Source organism: Mesoplodon mirus (assembly GCF_964341445.2).
Source record: "Mesoplodon mirus genome assembly, chromosome: 14".
In the NCBI taxonomy this organism is placed as follows: Eukaryota; Metazoa; Chordata; class Mammalia; order Artiodactyla; family Ziphiidae; genus Mesoplodon; species Mesoplodon mirus.
Genome location: NC_138990.1, coordinates 43,787,951 through 43,811,849, shown reverse-complemented (window position 1 = coordinate 43,811,849; position 23,899 = coordinate 43,787,951). Strand labels below are relative to the sequence as shown.

Genomic DNA, 23,899 nt, shown 5'->3' with positions numbered 1-23,899 from the left:
ATTGCTTTCCCTGTCCCCAGGGATATTTGACATTTTTGGTTATCACAACTGGTAGGACATTTTGCTTATCATAACTGATATAAAGATGCTATTTGGCATCTAGTGTGTAGAAGCCAGGGATCCTACCAAACATCCTACAATATACAGGATAGCTTCCCACAGCACAGAATTATCTTGCCCACAATGTCAACAGTGTGGAGGCTGAGAAACCTTGCTCCAGATCCTTGAAGGTGAATGGAATAAAATCCCCACTCTTCTCTCAGGTAGGAAAGCTGCTGTTTTGATCTGATTGAGGTTCCTTCTCTATCTGGCATTTATTAGTCTCCTTAGCAATAATTCTCTTTTGCCTATTTGATGACCACATTCCTTATTAACACACAAATATTTAATTCCACAAATATTCATTCTTTAAAGCCCTGATATTAAAATTTTTTTTCTTTGTTCCACTAATACCATAATATACTGAAATAGCAGTTAAAGATGTACAATGGATTCATTTACTCATTTGACAAATATTTTCTGTGTCCTTACTATATATGTTACACATTGTGCTAGGAACTAGGGATAAAATGGTGAGTAAGGACAAAGTTCTTACCAAATGGCAGCTTAGCCTGTAGTAGAGAAGCCAGGGAACTCATGAAATAAGCACAAAAACTAACAAAAACCTGAAATTACGGATTATAGCTATAAAAATACATGTGAAATAGATACAAATGGGGGAGACTTGACCTAATAGTTAATGGAAGGAAGAGAAGGCTCCTTTTAAGAAAGTAATGACTAGGGCTTCCCTGGTGGCACAGTGGTTAAGAATCCCCTGCCAATGCAGGGAACAGGGGCTCGAGCCCCGGTCCGGGAAGATCCCATGTGCCACGGAGCAACTAAGCCCGTGAGCCACAACTACTGAGCCTATGCTCTAGAGCCCGCGAGCCACAACTACTGAGCCCGCGTGCTACAACTACTGAAGCCTGCGCGCCTAGAGCCCATGCTCCGCAACAAGGGAAGCCACCACAATGAGAAGCCTGTGCACCACTACAAAGAGTAACCCTCGCTCACTGCAACTAGAGAGAGCCTGCATGCAGCAATAAAGACCCAATGCAGCCATAAATAAATAAATAAATAAATAAAAAGAAAGTAATGACTACACTGGTATTTGGAGAATGCATAGGTGTTGACTACAGGAAATTTAGAGGGAGCGAGCTGGATGAGGGAGCAGCATGTGTAAAGGCCCTGGGGAAGGAAGAGAACATGGTAAGTATGAGGGACTCAGAGAAGGCTGGTAAACTTGGAGTAGATGAAGCAAAAGCTCTAAAGTGACAATGAAAATGATAAAGCAGCTCTGCCAGAAACAGACTAAGAAAAAGAGTGTTCCTACCTTGATGCCAGTGTGTCACATGGCGATCCTTTTCTCTTATGTGAGTCTGGGTTAGCAGGGTCAGATGAACTGTCCCCAAGGCCACTCATGTTGAAAAACTTCACACCTAAAAAGGAAGGAAAACAATAAGAAATCTACCCTAATGAACTTTCCAACTCTATGGGAATAGGAAGCTCCCTTAGAATATATCTCAACACTGTGGTTTCTCAATGAATAATTACAGCCATCATAAAAGCATCCACATTTATATAAAAGCACATGAGTCATCAGCTATTTAGTGTTTCCACACTTTCTTTTCTACTATACCTGTAAAATAAAACTAATCATCCTTCATAAAACCATAGAGATCAATTAGGATGAAAATATTGTTAGAATAATTAAATAGACAATGAGATTTTTTTAAGAGAAAAAACCACTTCATATGTAAGTGTAAAAACTGTGTAACTGAGAGTCAGATAGATTCTTCTTTATATTTATTTATTTTAGATTATTTTGAAAAGGACTTAAAACAACTTTTACTCATAAGGTTTGGGATTTTATATTGATAGGAAAAGAAATAATACATATATGATTAAAATTAAAGCGATGAACTAGATTTGGATTTTGTATTGTACTTACCAACTTCGAATTCCATACTCCTAACCTTTTGCTTACGCAGTCAGGCGACAAAGATCAAATGTTTAGTCTACGTTAGGATCTTGTTATAGATGCCAGAGAACACAAAGTCATTTCCCCTAGCATGCCAGCCAGGTCTCTCTCTTACATGTTGTGCCAGTCAGTGACTGCACTTAAAGAGCCCTTCTGATCTGCCCCTATCAACCACTATTCTCTACAGAATCTCTAACAAAACTCGGAATCTTATCTCTGGCCTTATACTCATCACTACCACTTAGATTTTACTAATGTCAAACAACACACCTCTCATTCTCTTCCATTCCATCTACCCTCGTAAAAGGAGAGGAAATTCTTGTTAAATGGGAAAAACCTTTAACTCCTTAAATTCTAAAATTATTAAATAAATACAGTGGTGCATGTTAGCAGCCATGCTTGTAAAGTTGAGATCCATAAGAATTTCTCACATGACTTTAATTAATATGTTGGAATAAATCATTTTTCTCTAGTCCTAAAACTTCCTCTGTCTCCAGCTCTTTCTCAGTACCAAAGACTGTCATATCCCCTTTTCAATATAAAAATAATACCTAGAACTCTAATCATGACTTTATTATTCCATGTAACCAAAAAGGCACATTTCTAATTTCTCCATATTAGACGTGCAGGTCATGAAAATTTCCAACTCCTAGGATTGCAATCTTGTAATTATTTTTTACTCTTCTCTTTTACTCCTCATTTTGTATCGGTATCCACGTCCTGTCAATTCTTCATTAACAGGAGATCTTACAGTGTCCCCTCCTTCTTCATTCTCAGATACAGTTATGATCCCTATTTGGAAGCAAATACCTCATTCTAGATTCCTGCAAGATCCTTCTATCTTGTTTCTCAATTCCAGTCACTCTCACTTCTAATGTGTCCTATAAACAGCAGCAAAACCATTCCTGCTCAAATGGCATTTTCAAGATATCACTTCCCTGATAAGGAATCAGCTTGATTTCCCTACTGCAGCATGGTGGTTAAAAGGATGGGCGTTAGGGTCAGAAAGGCCCTGCTTAATCATTACCTGCCTGTTCCTGGGCAAAGTGCTTAACCTCCTTAAATCTCCTATTTCTTCATCTGTAACACAAGGATAATAACTATACTTACCTACCTTTAGATTTGTTGTGAGGACTGAATAAACAGTGCATGTAAAGAGTGCACTGTAGGTTCCTAGAGAATGTTGGTTATTGTTATTATCTTCCCTTTAGACTAAGAGCTCCATGAGGGGAGTAGTGTTCACTCAGTGGATAACTCATCCCGTACTTCCTCATCGATAAATACAATGGACACTTTTCATTCCTTCACTCATTAATGCTCAATAAATGCTAACTTATTACTATTATTTTATTGGACTGCTTGGAGCAGCATCTGAAACTGTTTCCTTCTGGAAATATTGTCATCCATTGACTTCTGTGATCCTATGCTTCCTTCATTTACTTAACAAATAAATCAAGCATCTATCATGTCTCAGGCACTGTGCTAGGAGCTGAGCAAATCGTGGACCGCAAAATAGAGGTTCCTGCCCTCGTGGAGTGGGAGACATAAACAAATAAAACACAAAATTAATACGTAATTTTCTTATAGTGGTAAAATCATAAAGGAAATGAATAGGGTTCATAGAGAAAAACAATAGAGGAGACCTAATTTTAATTGGGCGATCAACTGAGGTTTCTCTGAAGAAGTGATGTTTAAGCCACAGCCGGAGAGATTAGTAGAATTAGTGTGGTTTTCTACTTTCCTTATTCTCAGTACTTTTTGCCCAGTTCTTCGGGGTTAGATTTCCTCATGGTTCTAATGTCCTACGCCTCCTTTCCCCTCATACTATACATTATTCTGGGATGATATCACTCACTCAACATGGTTTCAAAAAAAAAAAAATCTCTAAACCAATTACCCTGAATCTCCATCTCTAGCCCAGATCTCCTGGGTCTCAGACCCATAACCCCACTCCTTGCCAGATAACTCTACGCAGAGGTCACATAGGCACTTCAAATTCATCTTTCCAAATGAACTTAACATCTCCTCCTCACGCAATTTTTTTTCTCTCAGTTGGTACACAAGTCATTCTAGCCTCTTCTCTCGTACCCCACATGCAAGCAAACAGTAAGATGTGTCCATTTTTATTTCCTAAATATTTCCAAAATCCACCCCTTTCTTAGTCTCCTCTCACCTGTTCCTGAACTATTAGAAACATCATAGCTTTTATGGTGGTCTCCCTGAGCCACCAAAGTAGGCTATCAAAAACATAAGTTTGATCATGTCAATTTCTTGCTTAAAACCCTTCCCTAAATCCTCACTGCCCACAGGATAACATTCAACATAATATACAATGTTTGCATCAGTTCCCATCTATTGTGTGTCCATTATAGAATTTGGTGAATGAGTGATTAAATGTTTGTCCAATCAAGTTTAGCCCAACCTATATAAACAATATATAAACAGACTATATATATTATATACTACATACAGTCCCTATATACACATATGGATTATATATGTTAATTTTAGTTTCAACACTAAGGAAAGACTTTAAAAATAAAATCCTTGATACTATCCCATCTTCGCAGCAAAGGTAAACATTAGTCAGAAACTTTAAATTGATCTCAATGTGGGTAGCCCAAGTTAACTCAGCAAAAAGTATTTATTGAGCTCCTACTATATGCCAGCTTCTGTTCTAGGTAGTGGGAGTACAACTGTGCATGAAACTTATAAAAAAATCACTGTCCTCATAGAGTTTCATTCTATTGTGAGGGAGAGAGAAGCAAAATTAAAAAGTAAAGTATAGAGTATATTAGAAGGTGATAAGTATTATGGAGGAAAACAAGGCAAAAACAAGGCTTAGTTTTATGGAAGGAGAGGGGCAGCAGTTTTAAGTGAAGTAGTTAGGAAGGGCCTCACTGAGAAGGTGAGACGTGAGCAAAGACTTGAAGGAGGTGAGGGAGAGAGAATGACGTCTGGAAGAAGAGTGCTCCTGGCAGAGGAAGGGCCATACAGCCTGAGGGGCGGAGCTTAACTACGCTTTTTGAGAAACATGAAAGAGATCAGTGTGGGTAAAACTGGGGAGTGAGGAGCAGGCGATAAGGCTGCATCATGTAAGGTCTTGGCTGAAACCAGTTTAAAGACTTTAGCTTTACTCTGTGTGAATTAGCCAATCCCTGGAGGATTACGAACAGAAGAATGACAAGGTCTGATTTTCATTCTAAGACTTCCTCCATGAACGATAAGCACAATCTTTCTGATCTCAGTAATTTGGTATCTAAATAAGTTTCTGGCTGCCAAATGGACATTTCCATTTGGATATCCCACGTCACCTCAAATTCAACATGTATAAAACATGATGGCCTTTTAAGTTCCAGATTTCTATTAATGATACATAAATGAGATGAACTGCACTATGGATTAATGTCATCATAGAAAAACATTTATTAAACCTCTTGTCGGAGGGAGAGGAAGGCTCTATATGACAAGGAAAATAATTACAATTTAAGGTGGACAGCCTCAACGCAAAGGTCAATATGCCAGACTTGCCACCACAACCAAAAAGATGTTGAAAGACCCGACAATGGCTTTGTTAGCATCCATTCTCAAATATAAAACTAGAAAAATCAGCTAAGTGATATATTACTATAATGAGTAAGACTGCTACTTTCTTCTCCTATGGAGAGTCACAGAAACATAAATGAGATTAACCAGATACCACAGAAGTAAAGAAGCCACTTAATTTTATCTTTACTTAGAAATAAAATATAAATATATTTCAAAGTTTATTAAAACAAAAAATAAAATTATGTGATAACTTCATAATAATAAGAAGCATCAATGCTAAATTTTTCAACAAAAGTAGAAATAAAAGACAGAAGAAAATGATGAACAGGAAAGAAAATGAAAGATAAGACTTTAGAGTTCACTAAAATCCAAAAGAAAAGAGTTAACTAACTCCTACTTAATGCTCAGCTTTACTTAGCTGCCAGTCTTCCCTGCCTCCTAAGACACCAGGTTATACCTATCTAAGAAGTTACCCATCTGAATTCTATTGACTCTCAAAATACTGCTGGGCATATATTTCTTATGATAATATGCTATAAAATTATAATTCTCTTGTTTGTCTCCTCTTCTAGATTGTGAACTCAAAAACAATTACTAGGGCTTCCCTGGTGGCGCAGTGGTTGAGAGTCCGCCTGCCGATGCAGGGGACACGGGTTCGTGCTCCGGTCGGGGAAGATCCCACATGCCGCGGAGCGGCTGGGCCCGTGAGCCATGGCCGCTGAGCCTGCGCGTCCGGAGCCTGTGCTCCGCAACGGGAGAGACCACAACAGTGAGAGGCCCGCGTACCGCAAAAAAAAAAAAAAAAAAAAAAAAAAACAATTACTAGATCTTTTTATTGTATATCCAATATGTAACATAATGTCTAAAAGATATAGAAGCTAAAATAGGTGATAAATTAAGTGATTAAGTTATTTTACTAATATGACATTTATATTTTTTAAAGAATATTTAAGATTTTTATAATTAAATATTTTCTGGAATCTTTCATAATGTTTTGGAATTCTTTTCTATAATTGAGAAATTGAGCTTTCTTGAAATCCTTGTTCTAGTGTTTTCAATGGAAAAAAACAACAACAACAACCACCTTCTTGGTCTAGAAATTTGAGAACATCTCTTCTAATTCTGAAAAGGTTAAGATCTATTTTGGAGAAACCTCCTACTATATTTCACAGTACAATAGAGACACAAAAATATGTTGCATTTACACAACTGTAAACATAAGCAATACAATCTCACAGTTTGGATAATTTTGAGCAACAAATAAATCTGGATTTCAATTGAGATTCCCCAGACTATGCTAAGTCAGACTACTGGCTGGAGACTGACATCTGCTAAATTTATCTGAAATTCTGGGGTTGAGGAGACATCAGACAACAATTCAACAGCAATTCAATATCTGGTTTACCAAAATAAGAGCCAATAGTAAGAAGCTATGAGGAAGTCACCAACAATTTGCTGATGATACGATTCTGGTATTACCTGCTTTCTATTTACCAAACACAATAAACAGATAGTGGAATGCAAAACCTCTGATGAGTGAAAATTTTACAGCTGTTCTATTTGTGGAATGGCTTTAGGCAGTAAGGGAACTTAAACAAGGTTCATTAAGAAAAGAAATGTTGGTTTCAGGAAGCCAATTTACATATCACCTTTAAAAAAAAGAGGTTAGGTTTCTAAGTAAAAGTATGCTGTTGATTTAAAAAGAGTTGCTAAGTTATACACAATCTCATGCACTCTCTAGAGAGCAGTTTTTGGAACTAGAAACCACATCTACCTCTGTTCAAATGGACCAGACTAAACCAAATAGGTTGGGCTGAAGAAATAGGTCAGTGCTTTATATTTCAGTTGAATTATAGATTTCTACATAAGAAATTTGTCACTCACCTCCCAGATTTAGCTGAGGACTGCATCATTTGAAAAATAAGTAACAATTAGTTAATAAACAACTCTAATAATATACTTGAAAATGCTAGCAAGCAATTAGCACGGAGAAGCACAGACGTGAGAGGGACACTCTGAGAGTTAAACCTCCCCAAGTTGATAATATCACACAGGAAAAATCGTGACAAATAAAGAGCTCCTGCACTGGGTAACTGCCATAAAGGATGTTTCTCAAACTGGAGTCCTCAGATACCTAGGGTTCTCTAAAAAGAAGTTTTCAATTTTGTCTTTTCACTTCAGTGACAATTGAATTCTTTCTCATGTGATAAGAAAGGATGGGGACTTGAGGATTTCTATTGCCCTTTTTATGGTTAAATAATTTCCCATTGTTTGGATATACCACATTTTGCTTATGTATTCATCAAATGATGGCCACTTAGGTTTCCCATTACTGGGGCTATTTAACAACAATGCTGCTATGAACATTTATGTGCAAATTTTTGTGTGAACTTGTTTTCAATTCTCTTGGGTACAAAACTACTAGGTCATATTGTAACTCTCTAAATTTTTGAGGAACTGCCAAACTGTCTTCCACAGTGGCCGTACCATCTTAAATTCTCACCATCATATGTACAAGTGTTCCAATTTTTCCACATCCTCACCAAAAATTGATATTTTCTGTTTTTTTGATTTTACTTTAATTATAGCCATCTTAGTGGGTGTGAAGTGGTATCTCATTGTGGTTTTGATTTACATTTCCCTAATTACCAATGACTTTGAGCATCTTTTCATGTCCTTTTTGGCCATTTGTATATCTCTGGAGAAATGCCTATTCAGGTCCTTTGCCCATTTTTAAACTGGGTTGTCTTTTTATTGGTAAGTCATAAGAGTTCTTTATATTCATGTCTAGATCCTTATCAGATATATGATTTGCAAATATGTTCTCCCATTCTGTGGATTATCTTTTCACTTTCTTTATAGTAACTTCTGATGAACAAGAGTTCTTAATTTTGATGAAATCCAACTTATCTACTATTTCTTCTTTGTTTACTAAGTACAACATCTGGGCTTCTTAAGACAGTTTCTACTGACTGCTATTTTTCCTGTGTATGGGTCATACTTTTTTTGTTTCTTTGTATGCCTCCAATTTTTTTGTTAAAAAACAGATATTTTATTTTTTTTAATATTTTATTTTATTATTTATTTATTTATTTATTTATTTATTTTTGGCTGTGTTGGGTCTTTGTTACTGTGCGCGGGCTTTCTCTAGTTGCGGTAAGTGGGGGCTGCTCTTCGTTGTGGTGCGCAGGCCCCTCACTGTGGTGGCTTCTCTTGTTGCGGAGCATGGGCTCTAGGCGCGTGGGCCCCAATAGTTATGGCTCACGGGCTCTAGAGCATAGGCTCAGTAGTTGTGGCACACGGGCTTAGTTGCTCCGCAGCATATGGAATCTTCCTGGACCAGGGCTCGAACCCGTGTGCCCTGTACTGGCAGGCGGATTCTTAACCAGTGCACCACCAGGGAAACCCAAAAAACATATTTTAAAGCTAATGACTGAACAAGGATTTCCTTAAACATCTGGAAACAAAAATTCTCTCTGAACCCACAAAGCAAGAACCAAAACTCAGATCGTAGTTATCCCTGGCCCAGAGAAGAGTCCCTGCCACGTAAGCCTCTGCCATAACATGCCCATATCTTAACTGTTATGGCCAGGAATAAAAAGCAAAGGCAAAGAAACAGATTCAAAGCAATGAGTTCTTAAAAATAGACGCCATTTTATCTTATTTTATTGATTCTATAAAATATGAGATTTTTTAAAGTGCTTTTTGTAAAAGAAAATTTTGTGCAAACTCTTTTAAATTTATTACACTAATAATAAAGACATTATCAAGGACTTGGCAACTTAACTTCTAAAAGTATATAATATTTGAAACAATGTATTTAATAAATTTATGTTTACTGCTAAAAGTTTATTCTACAGATCAAGAGACAGTGCTTCCTTTTTCTGCATTATTTTTTTCTAAATGGAAAGAATAATTTGGAAAAAGGGTTAAAAAGTATTCTTTGTTTTCTATTAGCAAATATATAGGAAGAAGAAGAAAACCAAATAAGTTTTAAACCCCAAAGTTTAAATTCCTCATATTGACTTTATTTAAAATTTAATTTTTTAAGATAAGAAATACACATATATGCATTTGCCTTGTTAAAATACTCCTATTTAGGAAAAATAGTCAGCATATGAAACATGTTTATGGCAGCTATTGTATTAAAACCGTTTGGCAAAAATATCCTCAACATTTCCTTGTAAATCTACAAAGCTAGATGATTCCAGTTATTTTAAAATGACATTGGGTAATTGTAGATATACTGTACATGTCTTCCAAAAATCAGTTCTACATTGTTCTAATGTGAAAAATATGTTGGTATTAAAAAAATGATTAAAATCAGTCTTCCTGACTATAGCTATCTTTAACTATAAACAACAAAATAAGTATTTGATATTTACTTGCATGTGCACAGGAGAACAGTTTATAGTAATCTAGCAAAAAGGCAACAGCCTTAAAAAAAGAAAATGATGGTCATAGAGACAAAAATTAAGTGACAAAAATGTCAATCTCTGTCTTTTTCCACGAACTTCATCCTCTTTCACAGATTCAGATACTAATGAGCAGAGAAACAGCTAAAGCGGGGGCCAGACGAGACTGAAGATCAACATTAGACATAGATAATCCACAGATGATTATCCAAAACCAAATAACCACATTTACTATATAAAATTACTCCAATATCTAAAATAAAGAATTAAGCCCCTGATCAGAAGTGGTTCAATTTCTCTCGAACATTTCAGAAACTCACTTTAAAATACAGAGTTAAATGTACACATATAAACCAACAAAAGAAAAAAAATCATATTGAAATTTGATCTCTAAAGTTATAAGGTGGCAGTAATACCAAAATAATAGAGCTGCATGGGTCAGCTGTGCAATGAGTCAGAGATGAGGGGGGGGGTTTACTGGGATACTGATATTGTTCTACTTCTTAACCTGGATGGCATTTACACAAATACATTCAGTACATGATAACTCAAGAGTTATACCCTTAGGGCTTCCCTGATGGCACAGTGGTTAAGAATCTCTGTCTGCCAATGCAGCGGACACGCGTTCGAGCCCTGGTCCAGGAAGATCCCACATGCCACGGAGCAACTAAGCCCATGTGCCACAACGACTGAGCCTGCACTCTAGAGCTTGTGAGCCACAACTACTGAGCCCTTGTGCCACAACTACTGAAGCCCACACACCTAGAGCCGGCACTCCACAACAAGAGAAGCCACCGCGATGAGAAGCACGTGCACCATAACAAAGAGTAGCCCCCGCTCCCTGCAACTAGAGAAAGCCCGCACGCAGCAACGAAGACCCAACGCAGCCAAAAATAAAACTAATTAATTAAAAGAGTTATACCCTTAAAATTTATGATTTTTATTTACATATGTTATAATTCAATTAAAACTTCCTGCTGGAAGTCTTCCCCTTACTTGTTTACCAGTTTCTGATTACTCTTCAACTTTCTAGTCTCGGCTTGGTGCATGTTTATTTTTCTCACTATAGGCTGCTATGACCATTGTCATGTTCATGGATACACTAGTTCTATTCCTTCAGTTAGCTCACAAACTCTTAGAAAACAACAATGTAAAACTGCTCAAATGTACGGAATGGACACTAGATGTAAATAGATTTAATGACTGGATTATAATAGAAATGGAGATATGGGGATATATGTATATGTATAGCTGAATCACTCTGTTATAAAGCAGAAACTAACACACCATTGTAAAGCAATTATACTCCAATAAAGATGTTAAAAAAAAAAAAAAAAAAGAAATGTATAGACCAAATCTGGGGATGGTTCAGTATAGTTTTTCCCCTGCCATTTAAAAAAATTTTTTTATTGGAATATAGTTGATTTACAATGTTGTGTTAGTTTTAGGTGTACAGCAAAGTGAATCAGTTATACATATACATATATATATTCTTTTTTTTTTTTTAGATTCTTTTCCCATATAGGCCATTACAGAGTATTGAGTAGAGTTCCCTGTGCAATACAGCAGGTTCTTATTAGTTATCTATTTTATATATAGTAGTGTGTGCTGCCATTTTTAATTCAGTAAGGACTTGAGGGTTTCATAGTAAGATACTGATCTGAACCAGTATTAATTTCAATGTGCATTACAGTGGTTTACAAAGTATAATCTATAACTTTTCTAACATTTTCATTTAGGAATGTCAGTGCATATTTTAGAATAACCTTGAAGCTTCTCAGATCAAAGACATATTCCCATAAAAAATAAGAGTCAACAAGTAATCATTTTCACACCATACTTTTGCAGAAACAAAGCTCTTTAAAAACAGAGCTACAATTCCTACCTGGGAGACTTCTTTGTTCATAGTGAGTCCTCAGAACATATATGGTCAAATCTGGTGCTCCAGAGGGTAGCTTCCAATGGAATGGGGGAAAGGTATTTTCCAGAGATGGCTCGAGTCTCTTCACTCTTACCTCTTTTAAGGCCAATTAGGCAAACAACTAAAACAAAGGAGAAGAAAAAAATAAAAGCAGAAGGGAGGTTAGATTGTCATTTTATTCTCTAAGAAATAATAAAGGTCAGAAATGCTTGGTTAAAAAAAAGAAAATACAACTTTTCAGGCCAAATGGAAAAACACTTCCAAAAGACAATGGATGAAGATCTGATTTTACAACCAAAGTCCTTCCGGTACCTGAATATATATTCTTATTTAAGACTGCTGCTTGAGTAATACATAATTGCATTCTGCCCTTAATCTCCTGACAGGTCCATTTATATGTCTTTTAAAATTTTTTTCTGGCTGCATTTGTATGTTTATCTTTCTTTTTACCTATAAATTCGGATTTTTAATGTTTTCAGTTTGCATTTAATTCCTTTCATTTCTGTAATACTTCTCACAATGTATTAAAGTTACTATGATACTTAACTTTCAAATTTTTTATTGAAAAAGTTTACAAAAATTTTATATTCCTAATACCTAAAAATAAAATTCATTGAGCTCTGGTTCCAGTAAAGATGAACTATCTTGTATTGGACTAACTTGCCCATAGATAACGATGATTAACTCTGGACAAAATAAAAATTACTCAAAGACACTGAAAAGTGACTAAAAGCAGGCAGAAACATAGGGAATTTGATCACTGAAAGAAAGGAATCATACTGAATAAGATCTATACTTATAAGACTTTCCCTTAAGAGAACTCTTCCCAGTATACCCCTTAAGTACTACTGGGAGGCTAGACCTAAGGGAGAAAACCACTGTCTCACTGGCTTGAGGCATTAGAGAATGTAGTTCAGAGCTGACAGAATGCTAGATAATAGGAGGAGAAAATCATGGTAGGAAGGGTAGTACAGTAAGGGGGTGGGGGACCTTAATTCTGCATATGCAAATTCTCCTCAAATCCCTGGTTGATCCAAGTACCCCTATATAACCATACCACAAATCAGATTCCCTTTTGCTGTTTATAATCACACATGCCTCACTCCCTTTTTTTTTTTTTTTTTTTGTGGTACGCAGGCCTCTCACTGTTGTGGCCTCTCCCGTTGCGGAGCACAGGCTCCGGACGCGCAGGTTCAGCAGCCATGGCTCACGGGCCCAGGCGCTCTGCGGCATGTGGGATCTTCCCGGACCGGGGCACGAACCCGTGTCCCCTGCATCGGGAGGCGGACTCTCAACCACTGTGCCACCAGGGAAGCCCTCCTCACTCCCTTTTTCTTAACTCCTAGCAACTACTTATCTGCCCTCTATTTTTATAATTTTGTCACTTTGAGAATATTACAAAGATTGAATCAAATAGTATGGAAACATTTTGTATGGGCTTTTTTCACTTAGTATAATGCCCTTGAGATCCATCCAACATGTTGCATATACAAACAGTTTGTTGCTTTTTATTGCTCCATGGTTTGAAGGTACCACAGTTTCTTTTTCACCATTTCCTGTTGAAGTACATTTGGGTTGTTTTCAATTTGGGGCTATTATGAATAAAGCTGCTATAAATATTTGTGTACAGGTTTCTGTGTGAATATAAGTTTTCATTTCTCTAGAATAAACACCCAAAAATGGGAACTTCCCTGGTGGTCCAGTGGTAAAGAACCCGCCTTCCTATTCAGGGGACACGGATTTCATCCTTGGTCAGGGAACTAAGATCCCACATGCTGCAGGGCAACTAAGCCCGTGCACTGCAACTACTGAGCCTGCGCACTCTGGAGCCTGAGTGCCACAACCAGAAAGCCTGTGTGCCACAACTAAGAGCCAATGCAACCAAATAAATAAGTAAATAAACAAACAGACACCCATAAATGCAACTGGGTTGTACAGTAAGTGTATATTTACCAGCCAGTAATTTAGTTGTCTACTAGAACAAAAATCAAAACTCTTTAGAAAAAGATACTCCACAATATTATCTACAATACCCAGTATACAATAAAAAATTACTAAACATGCAAAGAGGCCAGAAATTGTAACTCAAGATCAGGAAAAAAAAGGGGGGGTCGGGCTTCCCTGGTGGCACAGCGGTTGAGAGTCCGCCTGCCAATGCAGGGGACACGGGTTCGTGCCCCGGTCCGGGAAGATCCCACATGCCATAGAGCAGCTGGGCCCGTGAGCCATGGCCGCTGAGCCTGCGCATCCGGAGCCTGTGCTCCGCAACGGGAGAGGCCACAACAGTGAGGCCCGTGTACCGCAAAAGAAAAGGGGGGGTCAATAGAAACCATAAGATGATTAGTTGAAATTAACTGATAATGATGTTAAAGCAGTTATTATGAGTATGATCAGGATGTTATAATAAGTGAACAGATGAGAAATACTTGTAGCAAATGGAAACTATAAAATAGAAGTAAATGAAAATTCAAGAACTAGTTCAACATGGAAATTTTAAAATTCACTGGACAAGCTTAAAAGAAGATTTGAGATGGCACAAAAACAAATCGGTGAACTTGAAGTCAAAACAATACCCAGTATGAAGACTGGACAACTGAAAAAAATTAAAATCAAAAGTTGACTTTTTGAAAAGATAAAAAAATTATTAACACTTGAGCAAGAATGATCAAGAAAAATGAAAGACAACACAAATTACCGATGTCAGAAATGGACAGCTATCACTTCACGTCCTACAAATATAATGTTCTAAACCACATAATGCAAATCAATTCAGTAACTGCGATGAAGTGAAAAATTCCTTGAAAAATATAAATTATTAAAACCACAAAAACGAACAGAATGCTATCTACTAAAGAAATTAATTTGTAATTAAAACAAAACAATACTCCAGGCCTAGATGGCTTCACTGGTGGGTTCTATGAAACATTTAAAGAAGTAATAATAACAATTGTGCACACTTTCCAGAAAATAAAAGGCAGATACACCCCAATTGTTTTACTAGGCCAACTGTTTTACTAGACCAGCAAAACCCTAATACCAAACTTGCCAAAGATATTACTAGAAAAGGAAATCAGTCTCATGAATGTAGACACAAAATAGCAAATTAAATTCAGCAATATATAAGGATGATACACCATTAACAGAATAAAAAGCATATAAATATCTCAGAAGGAACAGAAAAACATCTGACAAAATTCAGCACCCATTCATGATAAAATTCTCAGCAAGCTAAAAATTAAAGGTAACTCCTTCAATCTGATACGGAGGATCAATGAAAAACCTACAGCTAGTATTCTGTACAATGGTGAAATATTGGGAGTTCTCCTAATATTGGGAACAAGGCAAGAATGTTCACTCTAACCACTTCTCTTCATTATTGTAATAGATGTACTGGAGGTCCTAATCAGTGTAATAAGTCAAGAAAAACAAATAGAAGGAAGCTTAGAAAGGAAGAACTAAAACTGTCTTTATTCAATTAAAAAATAGTGGTACATAATTCTAAGGAATCTGAAAAATGATTACTAGAATTAATAAGTGATTTGACAAAGCTGTAAGACACAAGGTCAGTATACAAAAATCAATTGTGTTTCTATATAACCACAGTAAACAATTAGAAGTGCAAAACAATTTATAATAGCATCAAAAAGCATAAAATACTTAGGAATTAATTTAACAAAATATAGGTAAGACCTATACACTTAAAATTATAAAACATTTCTGAAATTAAAAAAGACTAAAAAAAAAGAGTGACTAAATATTTTCATGGGTTCACTGAGACTCAATAGCATTAAGATGTAAATTCTCCCCCAAATTAATTCATATAATACTCAAAAATAAAATTAGTGGTTTACTTTTTACATATCTAGTGCATTTTACAATCAATGAATATAAATCTATTTTTATTTTATTTTATAATATATTTATAATGTGGGCTTTCTGATGCTTGTTTTAGGCTTTTGCTTTTTAAATAAAGACTATGTTTTCTCTACATCATGATTCCCTCCAATGCTGAATTCTGCATTAAAGTGGCATGTCTATCTAATGTTAGAAAATTGGATGATCCTATGACCTGGATCCAAAAGTGCTTACCTATTATAGTCCCTCTAAATTAAACAGAGTGCTTTTTGTATTTTCAAGATTTTCTTTCCCTTTTTCCTTGATTTAAACCCACAATTCAAAAACTCAAAAAAACTTGGACTAGCTCTTCATAATGACATAGTTTAAACTATTAAAGAAAGGAATTTATAGTTAGGTTAGCCCAACTTACATTATATTTAGTTGGGTTGTTCTCACTGTATAATATCTAGTTTATTTGCATTTGTAATCAACTTAAGTCCCTAAAACATTTCTTGGGTGATAAGATTCCTCCTAATTAATACTTTGTGTTTTCATCCGTGAAGCACTGTATCTTTGAATTTTTTCCTAGGTAAATTTGCTTAAGAATTGGTAAGTAGTAACTGACTATGGCAAAGATGGCATTGTTCATTTAGTCAACCACAAACCCAGGTTCTGTCATTTTCTGACTTTCAAGGAAGAGCACTCCTCAAAAATCATTTGTGTAGTTAAGGCTACAGGTATAATCTTTGTGAAATAATGCCACTCTCTTCTATAAAACCTAAGAGTTTTTACAGGTACTTTTTCAAAGTCAGGCAGTAACTGAAACCAGATGGATCCTGCTAATGATTTAGGGTCCTGATGATTCAAGGCCAAACGGGAATACAGGAATGATGCTGAGGGGGAGGCTGAGCATAGTCACTCAGGGACTGCATGAAGACAGAAAAGCACAAGATAAATCCATACTCCAAAAAAGATATGTAGACAATGAGAAGTGAAACATATGGAAATCAAGAGACAGGTGATACACAGAGAACCAAAGAAGACAGGAGGAATATGAAGAAATAGGGAGAAAAAGAGCAGTGCTGATGATCTGATGTTTGGCATTATGAGATCAGTAAGCTCACTATTCTTAAAATATATCTCCTAGTATTTATTATGTATTATCTGTGCTATCCAGAGCTCAGTATTTTAAATCGTTTCTCACACCCCCTCACCTCCAGGAACCCAAAGCAGGAGGCCTGATACGGATGGTACAAACTCCTAAGAGATCCTCACGCCTGGAGGCTTCCCATTACTTGTTCCAATTCTCTCCTCATGGGTAAGGCCTTTCTGTCCTCATTATCTGCTTCCAGTTCTGGCACAAACACTGGCTAATGCAGCACCTCAATTCCTTTAATTTAATTTATTAAATTATTCAGTTTATTAACCTCTTATATTCAATCTGATTTAAGAATCAGATGAGGAAGCAAGGTGAAAGAAGAGTACCTATAGCACTTAACACATAGAAAGAGTAAAAAAGGAAATCTATAAAACATTCCTCCTTTGTTATTTTGGAGTTAGGCAGAGGTACAGGGCCAGAATTTTAAAATATATAGAGAAACAGGACAAAGGAGTATCTACGGATCTACTACCCATAAGTAGTAATAGTAAACATTTTTGATATATTTATTTTCTTTTTAAAGAAATGAAGTATTACCAATAAATCAAAAGGCCCCACACTCACACAAAGCCCACTCTTTTCACTCCCCCACCTTCTGGTAGAGATAACCATCATCATGAATTTAGTATATATCCTCTGGTCAATTTTTTTATATCCATAAACAATGTACACTGATATTTTATGCTTTAAAATATACATGTTTAAACTGTACATATTCTGTATTTTGCTGATTTCATGTATTATGTTGTTCTGGAGCTCTATCCCTGCTGAGGTGTGTGTGTGTTTCATTCATATGTACATGTGAATATACCACATCTTAGCCCAGTCATTCATGTATTTAAGTTGCCTAAATTTTCATTATTACAAACAATGCCTCAATGAGTGTTCTTGTACATGGCTTCTCTTTCATATTTTCATATGCACATGTGCAAGAATTTCTAATGGTAATATTCAGAAATGGAATTTCTGAGTTGTAGTATTTGCATATCTTCTGCTCTACTCACCACTTGTCAAACTGATTGCCCAAATGATTGTTTCACATTCCCACTAGCAGTGTGTAAGACAACCATTTTCACCCATATTCTTTCCAACACTTGATATTGTCAGACTTTACTTTTTAACCAGTCTAACAGATGAAAATGGGATCTCATTTCAATTTGCATTTCCCTGAATATTATAGAGACTGAGCATCACAGCTGGCTATTTGGATATCCTATTATTTCAACTGGTGTTAGTCTCTTTTCATCCATTATACTGGGTACTCAATAGGTACTTTGTCTCAGTTCTGGGAAATTTTCTTGGATTATACTATTTATTCTTTTCTTTCCCTTCATTTATTCTGTTCTCTCTTTGGAACTCCTAATAATAGAAAGTTGACCCCCCTGGACCCTTCTTTTTCTTTTCTTTTATAATTTGTTTATCATTTCTTTGCCTCTTTGCTTTACCTTCTAAAAAAATTTCCTCAACTCATTACCCAAACCTCTATTGAGTTTTTTTTTCTGCTATATATTCTTAATTTATAAGAATTCTTCATTCTCTGAATGTTCTTTCTAAAATACCCTATTTCTGCTTTACAGATGTAGCATCCCAACTTTCTGCAGCTGTTTTATACACACACATATGATATGTATGTATGTGTATATATGGTATATGCATATATACCATACAGCTGGGTGTGTACATATATGTGTGCATATAAATAAAATTTTCTTGGCTGCATAGTCTATTTTCTCCAAGTTGTTTGTATTTTCTATTTGTTTATTTTCATTCCTGCTAGTCATAGTAGATGCTTTCCTTAGATGCCTGATGGTATTTATTTAGTTGTTTGGATATAAAAAGTTTACTGAAAGCTCTAATCATGTACATGGGGCTACTGACTGTAACATTCACTATAGGGTAATCTGGCCAGGCCCTCTATTAGGGCACAAATACTGATATGAGAAACCTGGTTCCCATTATCTACCACTTATTTACTTATTTGTTCAATACCTGTATACATATAAAATAGTTTCAGAATTGTTAACCTGTACCCCTGTAAGAAACAATTTTACCAACTAGAGTACAGTTCCTTTTTGACTTTAGGTTTTTCTTCTTGGGATGGTCAGATTCTTCACAGAAGATTCCTCCTGTTTCCTGCCTGGAGGATAAAGGACTCAGTTTGGGAAGCCAGTAATGGAGATGAGAGCAAGGGTTCTCAGCATTCAAAATGCCAGTGCTCATCTAATCCCCACCCCCCTTCAGTGTGCCTGGTGTTCACTAGTCCTCTGTTTTAAGCGAGAGAATAAACTTCAAGTCTTCCATCTGTCAAGATGGGAGCAGTGCAGTAGTACAGTGGCAAAGAATAGACGAGACCCAGGCATCTGTTTCTTAGCTTTTAAATAATCCTCCTTATTTCAATCCCCTTCCCTTCTTCGCCTCCACTTCCAGAAGTACACAATACTACCACTGCCTGGGCCCTTTGAAGAGTCACCAGTACAAATTCAATTGGTCCTTAGCTTTCTCCACTTAAAACATAGTTTTCTTAGGTTTAATAAGATTGTTCACTATTCTAGCTGTTTTCCAGCCTCGAAAATTTTGCTGTATTTTCTCCCATTTCCCTACATCTCTTGATTTATGACTAAAAAAAACAACAACAACCCTTGTTGACTTTATTTTGGTTGTTGTTTAAACTATGGTTTGGGGTGGGAACAATATTAAATGTGTGCTCAACCTATTAATTTATTTGGAATCAAATACTATGATACTATTTTTAATATTTTATTTGTTTATTTTTAATCTTCCTGTTATTTTGTAATCTTTTTAAGGTTTTGTTTCAAGTATGTTATTAACGCCTTAATCTTTTTGAGAATTTTAAAATCCACCATCCTGACATCCTCAAGAACCAATTAGCAATTGAAATTACTCAATAATATCAAGAATTATCTTCCAGAAACAGAATTAATGATAGGCAGCAAGTCCTATGCAACAGTTAATCAGGAAAGCTCAGAAAAAGAGTCAGCTTTAGACCAACGGAACACTTCTCCATACACCTATTGGTAGCTGATATCACGGACTGTGACTTTGGGAAAGCAGGAAAAAAACAATCCATCTTCCATTATCTCATAGGTAACAGTTGCTGAGTGTCAAAAGAAGCTGTGGTCTAATGTTCTCTTTTCTGTAAGGAAATAAAAGAAACTCTCAAACCTCTAAGGGCAGTAGATTTTCTCTCCCACATATATTAACTGTAAAGTGTGATGAAAGGAACTTGTTACTAATAACAGTTAAAATTACAACATTTATAAATTAATTACTTTAATAAAATTAGCACAGATTGAAGGTTATCTTTATTATAAAGTTACTTTAACTTTTCTTCTTTATGATATACTTTTTGATGAGGAGAGAAAGGGATAACGTTAGCCAAAATGCCCAGTGTGCTGGGATTAATAGCTTAGTTTAGCTCTGCTGTCATCCTATAGTAGGTTGTCATAAATAAACCATTAGCATTAGTGGCAATTATAAATTATTTTGGTTAAGTGGACTTAAGATTCTATAGTAACATCTGTTTTCTTATTAATTCTACCCCAAAGAAACTTTAAGAAAGAAAAAGGCACTTAAAAAATTGTATGAAGAAATAAAGTCTTTTTACCTTGGAAGACTGAAAGATTTTTGAAAGAATGAAGAAAAAATGCTACTTACTTTCCTATTAGTGATGACACAAGAGTCAGACTCTCCAAATCAAAGACAAAAATGATCTAAATAAAATTTGAAATCAAGCCATCCCTACTAGTGTTAAAAAAATTTTTAATATGTATATAGTTTATTTATTTGACTTCTCTATAGTATGTAGTTGCTTTTTCTTATTAACACTATCTATGAAGAGGAGGCCTAGAAGAAAATGAAGACTTTAAAGACAGAATTTTTTTTAATAGAATGACAATATTTACTTAATTTTCCTTGTTAATCTTTAATTTTTAGAAGGCTGACTTCATTGTTCTTATGATTACAAAATGCTTTCATGAAAACCTTGCAATCTCTCTCCAGAAAAATACTTATTTCTTCACACAATTTTTGGGGTGTCTTAAAAATCTGGGTAAATTCATGGGTGTTGTTAGAAGATAAAATTGTATTATGTTGGAAAGATATGAAAAATGTTGCTCTATGGTAAGAGCAAGAGTTCCAAAGGGACACTAGCTGGGAAACAGATCTTGGTAAGTGGCAAGAATTCTATCATGAAGCAGCACTAAAGAGAACCATGACCCCAAGAAAATTCTTCATGCACATGTGCAACAAGAGATATGAAGAAAACTGTTCATGTTAGCAATGTGTCTAAGAGCAAAAAACAGGAACAACCTAGATGACCATCAATAATAGCATGGATTAGTAAACTCTAGTATATTGATACAGTAAAACCTCACACTAGTGAAAGAAATTAACTGAGCTTTAGCTATCCTCATCTGCCTAAAGCCAACCACATCCCCTTCTTACAACCCAGGTAGTAATGCATTATAGTTTAAAGTATGGACTGCGGAGCCCAACTCCATTACCAACTTTCTGACCTTAACCTCTCCATGCATCAGTTTCCTCAACTACAAAAAGCAGGATAATACTTGTACCTACTCAAGAGTTGTTAGGAGACTAAACATTTAATATATTTAAGTTATTTAGGACAGTGTGGCACATGGTAAACACTGTGAAGTGTCTGATTAATAAATAGACCATAGCCAACCAAGTTTAATATCTGTTCAACTCAGCAGCCCCCTTTCTAATAAATGATGGCAGCCATCATATTTTCCCTTAGTTTTTGCCAGACTAAGGTATCATGCATTTCTTTAATTATTCGTTTCAGTAATACCTATTCAGGAAATTGTATGTACCTTCATATGGCTTTTGTTTTTAACTCTCATTCTGCTTCTACGGAGATATTAATACTTACATTCTAAGTTTTAAAGATTAAAAAAATCATTTTTTTAAAGTACAGTAAGAAGCCAAGTCCTGAATACTTTGTTGTATCTTAATTTCTATTTCTTGCTCCCCTTTAAAAAAAAAAGGCAGATTATAACCTTAAAATCAAAACTGTGTGTTTAACTGCCTGCATATCAACTACTGAATCTAAAATATTAATGACTCGTACATCTACTTTTACTTTTACATTAAAGAGATAAACATTGAAAAGCCTAGACTAGTGGATTTTAATACTAATAATTCTGGATATAGTATAAACACATCTATTTTGGAGACAAGGTATTCTCCAAAGAATGCTCCTATTATTTTTAATGCTCTACTCTAAGCTCCATTCCTGCAAGCATCTGCCTATTTATTAAGGAGTTCCAAACTAAACTCCATTTTCCTTTTCCTTGACTCTTCCCTATCCCCCACACCAAAAAAAAAAAAAAAAAGGGCACCTCACACCCACCCAACTGCTGCTACCAGAAACTCAGATGTCACCCTTGAAATCTTTTCCACTCTCACAACCTATAATATGTTAATCACCAAGCCCCATCTAGTTTATTTCAAAAATAAATCATCAATCCACAGACATACAAATCCGATACCCTATTCCTGCTTACACTCCTTCCATGAAGTTTTATCTCACATATAACAAAATCCAAAACTCATGACATAGCCACCTCTCCTCATAGCACACTGCACTTTAGCCACACTGATCCATCCTCGGTTCTTCTCTATTCCCCAATCTTTTTTCCCCACTCCAAGGTCTTCACTACAGTATATTCTCTGCTGTGAATAATCCCTCCTACCTTCTTCACCTGTTCAGTTCCTATTCATTGTTCAAGCTTTAACTAAAATTCTACTTCTCTTAGCCCATAATCAAAATCAGCCCTCCATGACACTTTCATAGATAGCACTTTCTACTTTTTCTTCTTAGCATTTTTCACTGTTTTTATTTACATATTTGTTTGTGTGATTGTGTTTACCACCTGTCTCCCTCACTATACTGTAAGACCCCAGGTGTATATTTTTTAACTGGCACACAGTAGGTATACACAGTAGGTATACAAATATTAATCTTTTAAAAGGTTAATTTGTGGAATTAATGAACCTGTTCTAATTCAAGAATGGTAGTGCAGTTAAAAACTTAAAGAGAATGAGGATCATTAAACTGGTCAAAGGACATTACAAGTCGTTCTAAACAAATCCAAGAGGAGTATCAGAGGTATGGGGAGAGGTATACTAGATTATTAATATAAGGGATTAGGCAAAAGTTTGGAGGTGAGAATACAGGGAGGAAAGAACACTGAAAGTAGTAAAACTACTAGATTTGTCTCTACTAATCAGGGAACGCCTATTTCTGGGCTTCATTCTGCAATATAATTTACCTCTCTGTTTTTGCCACAAGGCAAGAGAAAACACCAGGGTGCTGGAGAGAGTCCACACTCAAAAGAGCTAAAAATGAAACGTAACACCTCAACTACAAGAGTTTAGTTCTTTCCTAAAGAGCAACTCTACTAAATTGGAAGGCAATTGTCGAGGACTATCAAAACTAAGCTACTGTAGGTTTTTTTTTTTTTTTTTTTTGGTGCACCGTGCGGCTTGCAGGATCTTAGTTCCCCGTCCAGGGATCAAACCCAGCCCCTGGCAGTGAAAGCCCAGAATCCTAACCACTGGACCGCCAGGGGATTTCCAAAACTAAGCTATTTTAAATGTCTAAAACTATAGCAAGGTGCTCAGATCGGATTTTAATTCCCAATACGTGATTTATATGTATTAGAAAATAGCATTTACTAAGGCCTAAAACAAAGCAAAGGTTAGATCATTTTTAGTAACAGTTAAAATTGGTACATATGTTACCAGATGAATGTCTGCATTACACATTTTTCTATGTGCACTATCTACCCCTCCACACTGTCAACTGACAAAGATGGTTTTACTACCTCTTTGTACGTCTCAAGGGTAGCCAAGGATAGATACTCACTAAAGTTAATTGATAAAACTATTTCTATCTAGATTATTTCTTTCTTTTTTATGATCTTTCTAAATTACATATTATCTTTTAAAATAGA

The 23,899-nt window shown here is 35.8% G+C and overlaps 1 protein-coding gene across 12 annotated transcripts in view; it reads right to left on the bottom strand.

The window, feature by feature from the left end:
- Positions 1–23,899, bottom strand: part of NCOA1 (nuclear receptor coactivator 1) — a 265,050-nt gene that overhangs the window by 102,640 nt on the left and 138,511 nt on the right. For 10 of the 12 annotated variants that reach the window (XM_082642226.1, XM_082642227.1, XM_082642225.1 and 7 more), the window contains 2 exons: positions 11,870–12,026; positions 1,373–1,478 (listed from right to left, as the gene is read on the bottom strand). In XM_082642226.1, coding sequence (XP_082498352.1) covers positions 1,373–1,461 — 89 coding nt within the window. In that variant the 5' untranslated portion in view covers positions 1,462–1,478; positions 11,870–12,026. The remainder of the gene's footprint in view (positions 1–1,372; positions 1,479–11,869; positions 12,027–23,899) is intronic. The other 2 variants (XM_082642230.1, XM_082642231.1) reach the window with 1 other exon arrangement.